The following is an 18,221-nucleotide window of genomic DNA, read 5'->3' as shown; positions in this document are numbered from 1 at the left end:
CTGCTCACTCCAAACAAACACCAAGCAGCGCCTGCCCTTTCCATTTCCCAGCCCAGCAGTGGGTTCAGAGGCGCTGAGAGTGGTGTGAGCTGGGCTGATGGGCAGATGTGTCAAAATAAACCCCAGGGGGCAACAGGCAAGAGCCTTCCTCAGACATCACCGAGCTGATGCCAGAGTGATGCCAGAGCCCTGCTGCTCGGGGTGTGAGAGGGCACAGCCAGGGCAGGATTGGCTCTGTGCGAGCTTTTAGCTGTTCAGAGACATTGGGAAAACAATGGTGGTGTCTGATGCCAGGTGTCTGTAGCTAAGGACAGGAGCTGGGGAGGATGGAACAGGCTCTCTGTGCTGGTGTGAATCACATTCCTGCTGCCTGCTGTGACAGCAGATTCAGATTTAATAGCAGCGTTGCTAAAACTTGCATGATATTTAAAAGCTACAAAATGCACCCACTCTGATCAGGGGAGGGATATTAAATAAATAAATAAATAAAAAATCAGCAAAGCTTTTTCACGAAGTCTTTTTTAAATATTAAAATCCCATCCTTCCCAACAGGAAAGCTTTTTTCAGGCTAAGAGGAAAGACTGAACGGCATCTGATGATATCGCATTGACACAAGTGTCTAGAAAAATAGGGTAGGAATGTATGATCTGTTCTGAAAAAGGAACCATAGCTAATAGGAAATATGCTGATGCTACTTTTAATTTCATGACTCAGGTTTGCTGCAAAATTGATGGAAATCTGTGTTGGAACTTGGTTACATTAAAACGGTTCTTGGCTGCTTGGGGGTTTTCCAGTTCTTGTTTCTCTTTTGGGGGATTATTATTGTAAAATCTTTTGCTACTCTGGGGTTTGCAGATGTTATTTGAAAGGACAGGGGGACGGTCTTTTATCCAAAAGAAAGAGGAGATTTTTGCTCCAGAAAGATCACTGGCCAAAGCCCAGCCCTGGACAGGCCATCCCAGCAGCCCCTCCTGTTCCTTCCACCCACAGTGTCTGTGTCTCCAGCCTTCCTTCTGTGCGTGTTCTCCCTCAGAGCAAGAACAAGGAACAAAACAGAAGAAAAATACACTTTAAAGAAAATGCTGCCATGTAATTTAAGGAGCACAAAGGCAACTTCTTGCTGCTGGAGGTCTCGGAAGCAGTACATGTCTTTGGTCTCCACCCAAACCACATTCCACCACCAAAGCACATTGCCTTAGGTTGTATCAGTTTTCTTCTGCTTCCCCAGCATGGGCTCAAGCCTCTACCAACCCCTTCACCTTCCCTCTGCTGTTTCCTGGCCCAGGCTCCAGTGCTGATGAGTTTATTAGGGTTGCTAATTTTACCTGATGCTGCTTCCTTCTCTTCATGACAGGTTATGTTTTTTTGAACTCTCCAGCTGATTGATTGAGTTCTCTTTAATATTCCATGTTTCACTTTGAATTCTCTTTGTTGACTGTTGCTTGTTGTTGTTCTGTTTTTGTTTTTTTTTTTCTTTAATCCTCCCACTGTCTCTTTTTCCTTCCTGGTCCTTCTAATGCTTGTTCAGCCTGGAGCAAAGCCAGAGACCATCAGGAGGTCATTGAAACACAGACGTCTGTAGGATTTAAATAAGGACTGGATAATTTTATGACCATTAACAAGGCTCACTGCTATGCAAACCAAAGTAATAAGGGCAATCATATCTCATGGTTCGGGGAGCAAGTTGATTGCCTGCAGGGACTGAGAAGGTAATTCTGCATCCCTGGCTCTCCCCAAAATATGATACAGTTGACAAGATGCACCAGGCAGGTCAAAGGGCTTGGCTGGAGGGTGAGAGCATTTCCCTTATCATCTCTGTTCTCTCACTCCATTGATGTGATCAGAAACTTCTGGTATCAGCGTGGTGGGAAATGTTCTCCAGGCAGATGAAAGGCTCTGAAGGTTGGCAGATGAACCTTTCCTCTTAAGGAGCATCTGCTGAGTGACATTGGTGCTGTATGATGGCAGATACTTCACTTTGCTGGTAGTGACTGCTTCATCTGCCAGGCTGCCCCATAACCACTGCCCAGGAGTGGCCTTCCCAAAAGAAACACAGACCATGGATGTCACTTGGGTCCTTCATTTTGGAGGTGCCTCCCACTCCCCACTGACCATGCACAGCCTTGTTCACAATGGGGTGATGGCAAATCACACTGTCCCTCCTTCACCTTTCTCTGGAGCATGGCTCTCCTGTCTGCTCTCCATGTGCCTGTGCCTTTCCCCAGCTCCTTTTGGGCTCTCCTGTCTGCTCTCCATGTGCCTGTGCCTTTCCCCAGCTCCTTTTGGGCTCTCCTGTCTGCTCTGTGTGCCTGTGCCTTTCCCCAGCTCCTTTTGGGCTCTCCTGTCTGCTCTCCATGTGCCTGTGCCTTTCCCCAGCTCCTTTTGGGCTCTCCTGGCTGCTCTCCATGTGCCTGTGCCTTTCCCCAGCTCCTTTTGGGCTCTCCTGGCTGCTCTGTGTGCCTGTGCCTTTCCCCAGCTCCTTTTGGGAGTCACACTGCAGCCCCTGGGTGTGTGTGTGATGGCTCCTGCTCCGATGCCGCTGTTGCGAGGCAGAGCCCCCGTGAGTGGCACTGCAGTGACAGCTCCTCTTGCTGTGAGTCCTGGCAGGGGAAGAAGCAGCCCTGGAGAGGAGGTGATGGTGAGGAGTGAACCAAGTCCACAGGGAGCTGAGCTGCTTGTCCTGGCACTGACCAGGAGTGAGAAAAGCTCCCCAGATAGCAGAAATCCCCTGGGTGGGTGTGTCCTGCCAGTGCTGGGTGTCTTTGGGTACCTCTGGAGGTAATGCCAACATTCTGGTTCAGTGCTGGAGTGTCCTGCACTGCTGTCCTGGGCACTGAGCCCTCACCTCCTGTGGGCAGAGCATCCCCTTTGTGATGTGTGCCACCCTAGCCATGGGAGTCCTCACCTGAGCCCACCAGGCTGTGCTGCCAAGGTGAGGATTACAGCTCTGGTAAGGCACAAATCAACTTTGGAAACTCACTGGAAAGCACCAAGTACAGAATAGATGCTGGGTATTCTAAGGACTGATTTTAAGAGACCACTGTGCTGGTAAAGCATAATTAATAGTCTATAGCATTGTTGGTTTTTTTTAATTACAGGCAGGCAAAGCCTGGAGGCATGGGATGGTTGATGGGCAAGTTGAGAGCCACCAGTACTGACTGCCCAGCTCTGATGGGTGACCACAAGGGAGGTTTGGGTGCTGTGGTCTGAGCTGGTTTGGGTGGCATCTCCCCACATGTGCAGCCATGGGCATGAGGACAGGACATCACATCCTGGTCATCATTTGCTCCCCAGTATGGCTGTGGAGCAGCAGTTTGTAGATGTCTCTGCAGAGTCTTGTCATGTCTCTTCCCTGATGGCTTTGCCAGTGCAAAGGGAGTTGTGAGCAAACCTCCCCTCTGCACTCCACACACAGAGAAAGTGCTCAGGGAAGATGGAAATCTCACCTGTACAGGATGCTCAGCTCTGGCAGATAAGGTGGTTTTGCAGGTTACTCTGAAACTCCAACCTCAAGTATGTTCCTGGTCATGCAGAGAGCCCACAACACTGACAGGCCACCTCCAGCCTGGCTGCACCTCCTCTTCCTTGCTTCTGTCTTTAACAGAAGGAGGAGAATGGCTCGTGGGACTGAAGCAGGTTTGTTCCCAAGGTAAGGAAAGCACCAGGCCCCCAAAAGCCACAGCCTCCTCACACACACCCTGTTTATATCACTGCCATTTCCTGGCTTCACAGTCAACTCAGGACAGTCCCCAGGTCCTGTAGCCAGTGTTAAATGTAATGAATGATCTTGTCCTCCTTGTTTGTCTCCTCTTTAGTGTAACACTGTAATTAGCTTAATTACCAACAGATTCATATTTTTTTTTGTAACTTAAAATGGAAATTAAATTTTGCACCAGGTTTTACAGGCTGTTAACGGGAATCGAATAATCAAGCCTGACTCCAAGTCCTTGAAAATGAGTATTAAAAAAGGTCTGAATTTGCATATTCATGTTTTTAATAGGGTTCAGAAGGTATATTTGCAACTGATGAAAAGGATTAATTAAGCTTAATTTGCATAGGAAGAACAGTTTAACCCCTTGCATCCTAACAAGGCAGAGACTGACAATTTGAATTCCATGGCTTGATGCTGGAGAGACACATAGGCTGAGAGCAGTGCTCTGCAATGCACCTTCCTTTCCACTCCAGAAGGACAGAACTAGGAGAATACAGGATCCCAGCCTCATCCTGACACAGTTGGTCCCCCTGTGCCCACAGCCACCTCCAGGTTTGGTCTCCATCTCTCTGCCATGGTGGTTTGGGTCTTCCACAGCAATGCCACCACATCAGGCTTTGAGCTGAACATGCTATTCCTTCTGCTGTGAGCTGGGCAGCTCTGACAGAGATTAAAGAAATCATTTCAGTGCAGCCAGCTCAGTCCCCTGAGCTGTTCACAACTGGGCTGCCTGTAGCCAGCACAGGGTGGGAGCACCATGGCCGGCAGGGGCACCAAAACCTTCAACTCCTGATCTCATTTCCAATTTCCTTTTTTTCTCAGTGAGACTGATCCCACGCAGGGGTTAAAGGCTCTGTGGGAACGTCAGAGCAGGGTGAGACTTGGTGAGTCCTGTCCTGCTCCCAGCCACCAGCCTGTGACTGGTCAGCTGGTGACAGCATCCCAGAAGTCTGGGACTTGTGCAGCTTCAGAGAAAGGGTCACAGAGCTGCCTGCACCCTAACTCCCAGCTGGCACCTCTGGTGTGGAGAAATCAGCAGGGTCTTGCACAACTCTGTCCAGTTGTGATGTAAGAAAAACATAAGCCCTGCATGTCCATGGAGGAGAGGTTGGAACTAGGTTATATTTGACATTCCTTGGAACCCAAACCTTTTATGGTTCTATAGAACCCTCCCAAATCTCAGACTGGAAAGCAGAGTGGGAACATTACGCTTCCTGGGGCCCTACAAAGAACAGAGCACAGCTTTGAGTCAGTGCCTGAATATTGCTAAAAAGTGGCAAAAAATAAATAAATCAGGCATTCATTTTGCTTCAGCAGGTGGTGTGTGCAGCGTTCCCCTCGTAACGCTTTGGTGGCGTGCGTCGCTAATTATTTTTGGGGTGGAATTTGCTGTGCACAGCGCGCGGGGTTCGTTAGGCAGAGATGGCTTTGAAGCGGCGTTCGGAATTAATGCTGGCATATGTAAATGTTCCTTGTGCCACGGAAATCTGCCCCTAAATGATGCGTGAGGTCCAGGGAGAGAGATGCTGGCTTTGTTTGCACACACCCTGTGGGCCTCGTAATGCCAGGAGCAGGCAGAGGAGCATTGGCAGAGCCTCCACAGACCCTGTAGCTGATGCCTGGCTCGACGTGAGCGTTTCACAGGGGTTAACAGGGAGTCTTTAGCGCACCACATCCCAAATTTCCTCCTGTCAGAAGGGTGTTTAAGCAACCCACCAAGGCTGCTGCTGTCTCAGTGCTTTCCCTGGGTCCCCCAGATGATGAGGAGGACATGTCCTGCACTGTAGATCAGGGAGGTCCTGACCCAAATACCTCCCTCAAGCAAAACCTGCCAGTCTCCCACCCCATCCACCCATGGACAGGTGCCCTGCAGATTCCATATCCCTGCTCGTGTGGGCACAGGGGCAGTTCCTGGGCAGAAGACTCCAAGTGCTGGAACTGTTGGAAGCCTGGTCCCCATCCATGGCATGCTCTCCAGACAAACTCCCTGTCACAGTCTGGTCTGGACAAACTCAAGGTGAGGAAGGAAGGAAGGAAGGAGCTGAGCACGAAGCTGTGACCAAGCGCTGGGAGGATTTTGCATTTTCCTACTTCCAACTGTTTATTTACCAACATGCTGGAGAGCAGCAATCACTTTCTCATGCCTTATTGAGAAGCTCAGCTGTGAAATAACTAAATGAACAGTCCAAAGGCTTTTTATTAGCCTTTGGACTGAGCAGAGGAGCAATGAGTTAATGGCTGACCAGTTTTTGAAGATGCCAAGCACATTACAAGTGCTAAGTATTATTTTTTTTCTGCAATGCTTTATTTTTCCCTCTGAACACTCATTTTAAATAACCCTTTCAATTACATTATCTGGTTTCATGCATTCTGCTCAGATTAAACACAGTGCCACTTACAATTCACCCACCTGAGTGGCTTCCATGTCTCTGCAAGTCTCATCCTAACCTTTGCCATTCAAGCTTGGGTAGAAACAGCCTTTGTTCTGGGTCCAGAATCTGCCCCAGCTCTGCTCTGGCTTCTTAAACTCAAATGCATCCACATCACTTTCTGTCAGGCACTGCAACCTCTGGTTCCTTGCTCTTGCATGCTGCTTTTCTTTCCTAATAAGAGAACATCTTGCATCCTTCCCATTTCCTTCCAGCTAAATTAGCTCCCTGGATAAGCTGTCTCCTCCCACTTGCTGGCATCTTGTGATGTTTTGGTTTATTCTTCTTCTTTGTGAGGGCTCTGTGCTGTGCTTCCAGCAGATCTCTCTCCTCAGACCTGGATCTCCACCCGTGTACGTCTGTGGCTTTGCAGACAAGGGGGACTGGCTCAGCCTTCACACCAGTGGGTGAATCCATCTTCTGGCAGCTTCAGAGATGGATGGACCAATCCTTCACAGCCACAGGTGGGCTCTTCTGGGTGTGCTGTTCTCCAAGGCCACCCTGGGCCAGGGACTTCTCGGTCACCTCAGCCTCACAACTGTATCCAAAAGTGTTTCCTCATCTCAGGTGGTTTCTGGAGCTCCCAGCTCTGCTCCAACACCTCCATCTCTGCTTCTTCACTCCTGACAGCTCTGCTGGGACATGTCTGGTCTTCAGGACCCAAGTGTGAGATGGGGGGAGATCAGAAGCCAGCCCACCCCTCCCTGTCCTCCCTGGCTGTGAGCTCTGGAGAGGCCATACCAGGCACCTGCCCTCCCCAGCCTCCTGCCTTTCCATACCCACAGCCCTGGTGTCTGCAGTGCTCTTTTAGGAGCTGTGGCCACCCTGCGAGGCTGGAGGCAGCTGTGGAGCAGCTCAGGGCTTGTCAGCTGTCAGGTCATGAAGGGTTTGTCATTCTCGGGACTGCTGTGCTCCTGCCTGGGATTTCCTAGGCAGAGATGTGTGTGTGCAACCTCTGTGGTGGGTGGGAGTGTTGTTACAGCCAGAATGATCTGAGGATAAAAGTGAGATAAGGTTTGTATGGAGAGGTAATAAATTGCAGCACCTGAGATGGCTGGGGAAAAAACCCAACTGGGTTTGTGCACACAAGCTCTTTATCAGCCTAAGCTGAGCTGGACACATGAGGCTGCTTCAGCTGGATGGTGGCAGATGGTTTGTGCCCATGGCCACTTTTCCAGGGGGTTGTTGGCTCTGCCAGCCCCTTGGAGCCACTCCCAAGAGCTGCTCTGCTGCCACTCTTCCAATCTCACTGCAGCACAAATCCCAGGTGGGGCAGGAGGGAACTTCTGGGACAAGCAGACTTTAAGCTCCAGCTTTGGGGAATGGAAACCTTTGTGTCTAGGCTCCAAATGTGGTAGAGCAAGATTAATTAATTTAGCTGCATCACATGAAGCGTGCCAGTGTTTACTTGTGAGACCACAGAGGAGCTTTAGCAGTACCCAGAGAGGCCTCCTGCATCTGGATGGGCTGGGAGCTCTTGATTGCCAGGCAGGAGATGCCCAAGGAGAGCTCTGCTGCATAAAAGCAATGCTGAGAGAGAGGAACGGATTCAAGAGGCCCCCGGCAGAGACAAGCTGCAGGCACCACACACAAACTGAGGCATTCCATCAGATTTCTGCAGAGCAGGTGAAGCCAGCCAGGGGCTTCTGTAAGGATGGAGGAGCCTGTCAAGGCTGGGATGAGCCGGACTGGAGGGCTGCTAGGAAAGGAAATGAGGTGGGAGGAAATGTGGATGCTGTGTGTGGGGCTGATTGCTTCCTTTCACAGCTGAAAACACTGAGGAATATGATGGACCCAGAGCAGAGCCCAGGAGATGAGAAAGACAATGCAGGGGACAACACTCACAGATCTTAATGGATGAGACAGACCAGGAGAGAGCTCATTAGAAAAGGGCACTGCATGGTGAAGGGAGGACAGGATGTAAGCCGTGTGAAAACTGATAAAAGACAGAAATGGAAATCTTTTTGTCCCAAAGAAAGCAAGGATGGAGTGCATTAATGAGCTCTTTAATGGCAAGGCAAGTAAAGGTGAGCAGCAAATGGCTATTGCCAGACAGCTGAGCTGTGAAAAAACAGATGTTGGTGGGATGTGAGAAGGGATCTAGCTCATACAGGAACAACAGCACAAGCCTGTGATTAACATTCCCTCTGAATTATTGAAAAGGCACTCACACAAACTTGGAGACTTGGCAGGCTCCTCTGGTTACTCTGCAGGGACAGGGAGTTTGCAGAGGGATGGATACAGCCATGTTCACATCCAATTTGAACCAAAGGAAAGAGCAGCAAAACTAAAGTAAAAACTGACATCCTGCTTGGCCACTCCCCACGTGATGAAATCCACATCCCTGGTACTTCTGTGTCTTCTTATCCCTTGCACAGAAGAAACTGAGTCCGGAAAACTGCCTTCACTCTGGATCAAATGGTTTCCCTCCATTAAGTTTTGGGCAGGGTTGGGGGAAAAGTGGGAAATGAACAAAACTCTCAAGGCAGTATTTGTATATTCTCTACCACCCTTCTGGTGGTGCTGGTGAGCTGGGTGAGAGGGGTAAAACAGAAGCAGTGACACAGAGGAGATGCAAAAAATTGGAGCCTAAGTAAATTCAGGTGAAGCCAAAGTCGCTGCTCCAAGCCAAGGAGTTGAGTTGGTTTCTCCAGCAGCACTGGCCGTGCCCACCAGCACCTTCACCATCTTCAGTGCCTTGGGCCCTGCTGGCATTGGGGGTTGGAGGTGAAGGAAATGAAATGTGCTATATTCCTCTCTCTGGAGATCAATGTAATCTCAGAACACTTACCCAGAAAAACTGCCCCAGGGCCCATGGTGGAAAGTGAGGAAAATGGGAGAGAGGAGCTGGAGGAGAGGCTGGGGCACCTCTGAAGTCCACACCTGCCTGGCCATGGCAGTGTTGCATTTAAGGTAGGATCAATGCTTTCCCCAAATAAACCCTTCATCCCCTCAAGTCCATCCCCTCCCCTCTCTGCTCTGTCCCCATCCTGTGTCCGTGTGCATTCACGTGCTCACAGCTCCAAGCTTTGGGGGGGTGTCACTGTCCCTGTCCCCACAGGGCCCTGCAGAGGAGAGGGACACGCTGTGCACCCAGGAGGAGCCGAACCCAAGGTGAGCAGGTCCCAAAACGTGCAGCAGGGCTCTGCTGGGTGCTGGTGTTGGTCCTCCCCCTGACGAGCACTCACAGATGCAAATAAATTCTGACTTGGGCTCCCAAATTCCTGCTCTGCTGGCTGTGCTAAAAATATCCCAACGCAGTGTGTGCTGGCTTCAATCACCCCCATCGATCCGCGCTCCTGGCTCCGGTCCAGCCTCTCCACATCCATCCCATCCCATCCTATCCCTCCGCTTCCTCCCTGGGCCTCTCCTCTCCCAAAGCACAAGGCCACCTGCAGCACACTGTCCTCCACCCCTGCTGCCCCCCTCTCCTGCCAGGGAGCTGATTTATTGCTGCACAGCTCGGCTGCAGCAGCGCCTGCCCGGGCTGGGTGCAGCTCCCGACCCTGCAGAGCCACCGGGAGGAGTTTGGGGCTCTCGGTTCACCAGGACCCAGCCCTGACTGTGGGAAGGACTGACCTCAGAAATGGGCAGAGGGGACTTGGCTGAGCTTGCTGGGAGTGAGGGACATGCAGGAGCTGGCTGGGCTCTGCTCTGCCTCTGGCTGTGCAGCGGCCCTGGGCATCACCCAGGTGTGGATGCATGGGCAGATCCATAAGCATCAGTGGGGCTGGGAGAGGGACGGCTCCCTGGCAGCCCCAGGAAGCACTGCAGGTCACTGCAGGCCTCATTTGAGCAGAGCCAATGAAGTCTGGCTGTTGTCTGGTCAGGGTGGTGCATGGAGCACCTTCCCTTCTTTGGGCCCCTTTGCACAGACCCCTCCCATGGGATCTGCACCTGGTTTCATGGCAAACTCAGCTGAAGCCATCAGGAGGCTCAAATGCTGGGCAGGGAGAGGAGGGGGCAGTTCACACCTCCAACACCCACCAGCTCTGGAGGCAGCCCCCAGCTCCCCTCTCAAGTGCTTTGCTGTCCTGCTGCTCCCTGCTCTGTCTGTGAACCTGCCCCTTCCCACAGGCCATGCTTTGGAACAGATGGACACACCCCATGTGCACACCAGGGCTGGCAGGTGCCCTCAGGAATCCTGGCCTTAAATAGTGCATGTCTGTATAATGGGATGTTTCTCTCCTGATTTACAGGTTTTTAAATAATATCCAGGCTCTAGATGCCACACAGGCTTTGTACCACATGGCAGGTGCTTGTCTGACTCTGGGCCATGGTGAGGACTGAGCCATGGGTAATGTGGGCTTGGATTTACCCTCCAGCCAGAGGCTGTCCTTGCTGGGGTGCTGGGGCAGGGATCAGAGGAAGGATTTTTAGTGCTGCCTTGGTTTTGCCCTTGAAGACAGATTGTTGAGACAACAGCAGTTCTGTGGGCACAGAAAGGGCATCAGGAGAATGCATTTCCACGTGGCCCCAGGGCTATGGCTCTACTGCAGGGAACTGTGATTTTTGCTCCCCTTGGTTCCCCTCCTCTTCACTGCAACATGCCTTTCCTGTACCCTCTCCTTTCAGCTTGGTGGGGAGCCCTCTTCCTTTGGATGAGTTTGGGGCAGCAGGAGCAGCCTGGCTGCACAAGGTATCAGCTCTCTTTGCAGAAGCAGCTTGAGAGCTTTGGTGGTTGAACAGGAGACAAAACAAAGAACAAAAACAGCCAGCAGGTCACAGGTGATGAAACCCCTGCTCTGTCCCCAGAGGGGTCTGTAAAGCAGCTGCCTTGGAGGGATGGAAGCTGCTGTGGACAGAGCTCTCCAGCCCCTGTGCAGAGCCAGCCCTGGGGCTCATCCATGGGGTGGTGGCCCTGGGGACAGTGGAACCTCTTCCCTTTTCTTGTCTGGCTTTTTTCAGAGCTCATTTTATGGCATCTCCTGCCAAGGGATGTGAAGCGTGGCTGCCAGGGCTGCACCTTGCTTTGGAGGGAGGGCAAGGTGCTGGAAGGTGCTCAACAGCCCAGGAGCCATCTGAGACCTGTGGTGAGGCCCCACCAACAATGGGGTACTGGGTGATGCCTTAGAGATGCCTTGGAGGTAGAAGGGCCTGGAGTTTTTCTAATTCTCCTTTTTTCCAGTTGCAGACCATTTGCATGTGGGAAGTGTTTAATTTAGAAAGGCCAGCACTGCTGTATCACATTCCTGTCGGTCTCTGTTGGTTTATCACCAGTGAAATCCTGGTGTGAAAACAGAATCAGGCTTTGATTTCATCTGGCCCTGCTGTTTTACACCACTAACAGCTTTGCATTTCGATAGCAGCTTTTATTCTAGGAGCTAAATGGGCTTCACAGACAGCCAATTAATTAATTGAGCCTCCCCAGCCAGCCTGTGCCCTCAATGCCACAAGGAAGCATTTCCAGAGGAGGAAACAGAGGCAGAGAAGCAAAATTATTGGCCCCAGCTAAAGAGCTGAGCTGGCTGCTGCCTCCACAGTGATGCCTCACCCTGCACTGGCTGGGCCATTGCTCCCAGTCCCGTGGAGATGGTCCTGGACCCTTTTCCAGACTGGTGTGGGAATGGTCTCAATGCAGAGATCAGCTGAGGGGGTTCTTTGGGTGTCTGTCAGTGACTGTCAGCACTGGAGCATCTGAGCCCAAATGAACTCAGGAGCTGCCATCACCTTGGACCACCCCAGCCTCTTGATAAGGAATCCTGTGAGACCATGAAACAGTGTTAGGAGGCCTCACCACTGTTTCCATCATCCATCCTTGCTGAACAACTCTTATTTCTCCTGGTTGGGACCTTGAGCAACATGACTCAGTGGGTGGCATCCCCACCCATGGCTGGGGAGCAGGAACTAAATGATGATGACTTTTTATTTTATAATCCTAGATGACTTTTAAGGTTCCTATCAACCCAAACCATTCTGCGGTCCTATAAGGAGGCGCTCAGGCTTTGCAAGGAAAGGCTGTTCCAGCTGAAAGGTTTGCTTTGGTCCAGGTGCTGGAGCTGAGATCTGGGCAAGGATCTGCCATGAGGCACTCAGCAAGAGAGGGGTGAGCCCCAACTCCCCCTCGGGGTCCTGTTCACTGCCTGGTGAGCAGGACACAGCCCTGGGAAGCTCCGTGCTGTGGGCAGGAGCTGGAGGAAGAGTGAATGCATTCCTGGAGAAATTACCTGCCTTTTATTATGAAATCCTGCTAATGGTTTGTTGTCTACACAAATAACCACGGGGAATGAACTCGTGCACTTCCCAGCCTGCTCTGTGTCTTCCTGGCTCAGCTCCTTTCTGAACAAACATAACCTTTTGCAAGAATACCTGTCAAAATCACTCTGAAATATTGAAATAACAGGATGGGATATGGTTTGCTCCTGGGCCCTAGTGCTCATCCATCAGGACTTAGGATGTCCATCCAAAGCGACTTGTGAGCAGGATGCAAGGGAAAAAACTCCGGCAAGCAGCAGGGCCTCAGAGGGCTGCATTTGGGGAGCTTAGCACCTCACCTCACTGTGCTGGCTCCCTGGGCTCCCACACAACCCACCTGGGAGCAGGGCAGCTCTCAGACCCTCACTTTTTGCACTTTTTGTTGGTCATGGGTGGGTGTGACTCAGCTGGCGCTGATCAGGACAAAGTTGTGTCCTTTGGCCTGGAAGTGCCTTCATGGTCTCAACACCTCCCCTCTCACCTCATGTGAGTATTTTAGATGTGGGTCAAAAAGCTGTGGAGGCTTGGAACAGTGTTGGGCAGCAATGGTTGAGGGGCACGTGGCTGCTTGGCTGGACCCATGGACACAGAGCCATCCCCTTCCCCTCCAGTCTCAGAGTGCCAGGGGCTGGTCAGGGGCTCCCCAGGGTGTCTCAGTATGGGGCAGGCTGTAAATGCTGAGTGTTTTAACCTCAAAAACAAAATCACCCCTCCCTTCTCTCCTTCTCCGCAGAGCAGCAAGAGGCTTTGTGCTCTAACCCATCACTGGCTCCCCATCCTGAAAGTGGGGGGATAATCCACCCTTCAGAGGCCAGTCCCAAGGGCCACCACTGCCCAGACACATCTGTTTAGGGGCAGAGACCAATAACTTCTGATTTGCAGGAGAAACCCCACTGCATGGTGGCACCTGCTCAGCCAAGAGCCCTTCACTTCTCATCCCCTTCCCAGTTCCTCCCACCTGGAATAAGGTGAGGGATTCTATTTTCCTGGGTGTGAGCCTTTTTTCTTCAATGCACTTGGAAGTGATGAGCACTTGGACACAGAAAATTGGTGGAAGAAATCAAAACAAAACACTTAGAAATCCAAACACTCCCCCCTCCAAAAGATATCCCATCGACCAACCAACCAACAAAAAAGTCCTTCAAATAAAACTCCATCTCTTTCTCTAAAATCCATGATTAAAACCTGGTACAAACAGGTGAATATAGATATATATATATATTTTTTTTTTTTAGTAGATGTAGTATTGTTTTTTTCTCCTCTCTCTCTCTCATTATACAGCAAACATTGCAAATATAGAAATTTTCTCTGTACAATTAACGACTTCGGTTTACAATGCAATGTGTGGTAAAACCTCTTAGTGAGTGAAAATGTGAACGGGCCTTCAACCGGGTAAAAGTCTAAACTGGAAGACTCCGTTTGCAAAAACAGCCCAAAAGATGGAGCTCCTTCTGGTCTCTTTTTGGTTTTTGTTGCTGTTTTTGTCGCTGTTGATTTTGGAAGGGAAGGAAGGAAGAACACAAACTGTTCACAAAGAATCCACAAAATCACGGAATAGGGACTCATGCAATGCAATATTGGAAAACGCCAGACCTCAGCTCTCTGCCCGCTCTTTCATTTTCATTTTATATTCAATTTTTTCTTTTTTCGTATATTTTTTTAAAAAATCAAAATGAAACAAAACTTTTTTTTGTTTTTTTTCCCACTCCACAGTTTGTTTGTTTGCAAAGTTTGTGTTCAAATTTGGTGCATGCCTCACCAACGTGAGGACATTTTAATATCTCACTGAATATATTATATAGAATATTTATAGATTTTTTCATTATTTGTTCTCTCTTTTAATTTTTTTTATCGACTCTTTTTTTTTTTTTTTAATTTTTATTTTGTTTCAAAGACAGTCTGAATAAAAATAGCTGCTGCGGATTTCTTTTGGTCCAGTTAGTGTGTTAAGTCACGAGTTGTGTGAGGACTCAGGACTTTTGCTGGGCAGAGACGCCCTTCCAGTAGTCTAAGATGTCGTGGAGATCCTCGTCTTTGGCAAACTGGACCTTTTTGCGTAGGGCGTGGCCGGCTGCCATGTACTCCTCCTCGTCTTTGTGCCGCTTGCGATTGAGTTTGAAGCGCTCCCAGATGCTGTGCGAGGGTTTGCAGGTGTACTCTGGGCTGGAGGTGTAGCTCAGGTTGTGATACTGAGGCGAGAGCTGGGAGTAGGCCAGGTCTCTGGGGCGAGGGCGGGTCAGAGGCTCCAGGATGGAGGGCTTGCGCCCGCCCATGCTGTCGTGCTGCTCCCCCGGGTGCGAGCTGGGGTACGAGTGCCGGTGCTCGCTGTACTGGCGGATCTTCTCCGCCTCTGCCCGCAGGATGGCCGCGGCCGGCGTCACAGTGAGGATGGTGTCGGTGGTGGGGGAAGTCTTCTCGATGTATTTGGCTTCGGATTTGTGGCCCGATCCCTCGGAGCGGTAGGACCTGGGGCTCCGTATGGAGCCGCTGGAAGAGGTGCTGGAGCGTTTGGGGGCGGCCTCCATGCTGTGGTGTCGCTGGAGAGGGTGGTTGTAGCTTTCCTTGTAGACGGGGGAAAGGAATCCGTGCTTGCTGGGGATCTGCTCTGACAAGAGCACCAGCTGAGGCTCCACCGTGGAGACCGCCCCCGACTTCACCCCTTGGAAGGAGGTGGACTCGGATTTCAAGGCATCGATGCAGTTGTTGATGATCTGGTTCACCTTGTCCACCTCCTTGGCAATGGTGGAGATCTCAGCCACAGAGCCCTGGGTGTCTGGCGGCAGGGACAGCTCACAGTCTCTCCTCTCAGGCTGCTCACCTGTCCTCACCTCCATGTAGTTGCCCTTGGTGGCCTTGGGGGTCTCGCTGCTCTCAATCAGCTTGTACTGCTCAACCTCGCCAGCAGAAGGTAGGTAGGGGATGCGGGTCACTGTCTCCCCACCCAGTATCTGTCCCTGGGACAGCTGGGTGATGCTGGTGGTCTCCATTTCTGGCCCATACTTCAGCTCGATGATGGTCTTCTTCATGCTGCCGGCAGCCTTTTTGTGCTTCTCCTCCTGCTGGCGCCTCTTCCGGAGGCAGTAATACACCACACCCAGGACAATCACCATGCCAAAGAGACAGCCCAGGATTGTCATGATGTAATGGGTGGCAGTGGAAGGGGTGGGCACCGGCTCCTTGCGGTTGGGTCTGGTGGGGGTGATGGTGACGCAGGTGTGGTTGTACTTGGAGTATTGGTGAACAGAGACTACACAGTAGGTGTAATCTCTTTGTGCTACTAGGTTGCTCACGGTGATGTTCTCCTCCTTCTTCCTGAGCTTGGTGATCATGGAGGAGAAGCCGTTTTCGAACTGGGAGAGGATGTACATCTTGCTGAAGGGGTAGGGGATCTGCACGGTGAGGACGGCCGAGTTGTGGTTGAGGTGCTTCACCTGGATGTTGGGGCGCACCTCGGTCTCACCGATGGGCGTGAACAGGGAGAACTGCGGCGTCGTGCCGTCGCCGGAGGAGCACTCCTCCTCGGAGCAGGGGCTTTCGGAGGGCACCGTGGTCACCTGGTACCTGGGGGGGATAAAACGAGGGATCACAGTGTAGGAGCCACCAGTGCAAAGGGAAGAGAGCATGCTCAGAGCATTGCGGTAGCCAGTCCGGCCTTGGCCTAACAAGTAGTAGCCCATGTAGTCGGGCGGGGAGTCGCACTGCATCCGGTCGTAGGTGCGTGTCATGTTGGTGAAAGCCTCCAGCCATTGCAGGAAGCCCAGCAGCTCGCAGGAGCAGTAGAAGGGGTTACTGTAGAGTTCACAGACAGAGAGCTTGTTTAGGCCCCGAAAAGTGTTGCTGTCCAGTCTCTGGATCCTGTTCATGGACAGGTCAATGTTCACTATGTTGGGGCACTCCCAGAAGGCATTGGGGGTGACGGTCTCGATGAGGTTGGCCTGGAGATAGAGGTACTCCAGCTTCCCCAGGCCCCGGAGGATGCCCTCGGTGAGGTTCCTCAGTCGGTTGTAACCCAGCTGCAGCACCTGGAGGTTGAACTGTCCTGAAAAGGCACCGTCCTCGATGTAGGAGATCTCGTTCTTCGTCAGGTTGAGGTATGTCAGGTTGCCGAAGCGGCTGAGCGAGGCGTACTGCACGCTCTTGATCTTGTTGTCGTTCAGCCGCAAGTCCACGATGGTGCTGTTGATCTGCTGGGGGATGGACTCGTAGGGGGGCTGGTTTTGGCTGCAGATGGCCAACCAGACGAAGCCCTTGTCCCCCTCGATGAGCCAGCAGTCTGCCCGCACCCCGCCGGCGTGCAGGAGGGACACGGCCGCCACGCACATGCAGAGGGCTGACGTCGCGGCCCACCGGCGACCTGCCATCTGGAAGGGCAGCACGGAGAAGGGCTCCTGGTCTGCTGGAAGCGGGGAACAGGACAGGGGCTGGGAAGGTGTGGGCTAGTGCTCCTTGGGCAGCTTTGCTTGCCTCTCCCTTCTCCTCATGGCTCAGAGACGGGAGGGAAGCGTCCGTGGAGGAAGCAAACCTCGGTGCCCGCGGTACTCGGCAGCCAGCAGCCAGGGGCTGCTACCAAGGCCTTGGTGGCTGAGGCTGGTCCCACATCACCAAGCCTCTGGCATCTCGAGGAGGGACTCATGAAGTTAAGCGCCTGTGCAGAGGAGTTGTTCAGGCTTAGAGACAAGCCTTCCTCTCATTTTTTATAGTACTTCTCCTCGTTTTCTTTTTGCTGCACATCGTGGCGCTGGTCCCCATCTCCCTGTGCCTCTGTGTGTCTGGCTGTCCCCGCTGGGTCCCCCAGCTCACCTGCTCAAAACAAAACACAAGCACAAATTAAGCACAAAGGAAAGACAGTCAGCAGTCAGAGGTGTTGGAGATCCATCCAACTCCCCTCTTAGTTAGGCACTCGCCTTCTCATTCTGGCAACCACCTTTCGAGGAGCCTTTGGTTTATTTGGCTGCCACCAGCACTGTTTGGCAGCACAAGGAGAGGTGGTCACTGACCATTGAGGGCACCCTCTGAGCCCTTGTCCAGCATCACTTTTTTGGCAATTGAGAGACCAACACACATCCAGCGCACCGTTTGTCTGACCTATTTAGGTGTCTACCTGAGGAGGAGAGGAGTGATGCCCCAGAAGTGTCTGTTCCTCTCTGCTGAGAGCAGATGAAGTCTAGACAACTGGCTCTGATGTAGATTGGATGCTGCAGAGTTTTGCTAAGGGGAATCCTGACTGTCTCATGTGCTGGTGTGTGCAGCAGCAGTGCCCACACAAGGGGTGCTGGTCGGGGACACTGTGTCTCTCTGCCTGCACTGCCATGTGGCATCTGGGATACAGCCCAGCATCAAATGTTTGTCCTGTTCCTGGGAACCTTTGCAAAACCCACTGGTGTGATTGTGAACCACCCAGTGCCCTTGTCCCTGCTTGCTGGGGGCTTGCTGCCTTTCTCCAAGGCTTTCCCTCCCAGGTGAAATGATGCAGAGGTGTGGAAAACCAGCAAATATTCAGTGCCATGACAAGAGCATTTGCAGAGGATGGGACAAGATCTTGCCTCCCCAGCCAGAAACAGCTGTTTGAAGACCAGGAAAAGTCTTCAGTAGACCCAAACCTGGGGGACTTCCAGCAGCCTCACTCCCCGCAGAGAAACTCATTTCTGGCTCACATTTTCCATTTTTTTCCCTTAAATTTTTGACTAAGCATAAATTTCCATGGACAGCTCTTACTTCTTTTTCTGATTTCTTAGGGAAACAGGAAGGCAAAAGTGGACAGGTGAGTGGGAAATGCATGAGCACCAGCATCTCCTGGGTCATTCTTTTCCACAAGATATTGAAAACATGATCTGTGGATATCTCCACTGCCAAATGGAACTCTAGGCAGTGAGATGTTGTAGCAG

The 18,221-nt window shown here is 51.7% G+C and overlaps 1 protein-coding gene across 3 annotated transcripts in view; it reads right to left on the bottom strand.

The window, feature by feature from the left end:
• Positions 1-12,296: 12,296 nt before the first annotated feature.
• Positions 12,297-18,221, bottom strand: part of ELFN1 (extracellular leucine rich repeat and fibronectin type III domain containing 1) — a 105,459-nt gene continuing 99,534 nt past the window's right edge. For all 3 annotated transcript variants that reach the window (XM_066560991.1, XM_066560990.1, XM_066560992.1), the window contains one exon: positions 12,297-17,136. In XM_066560991.1, coding sequence (XP_066417088.1) covers positions 14,307-16,697 — 2,391 coding nt within the window. In that variant the 5' untranslated portion in view covers positions 16,698-17,136 and the 3' untranslated portion in view covers positions 12,297-14,306. The remainder of the gene's footprint in view (positions 17,137-18,221) is intronic.

This window comes from Molothrus aeneus, chromosome 16 (assembly GCF_037042795.1).
Source record: "Molothrus aeneus isolate 106 chromosome 16, BPBGC_Maene_1.0, whole genome shotgun sequence".
In the NCBI taxonomy this organism is placed as follows: Eukaryota; Metazoa; Chordata; class Aves; order Passeriformes; family Icteridae; genus Molothrus; species Molothrus aeneus.
This window is presented reverse-complemented; position numbering and strand designations above follow the sequence as displayed.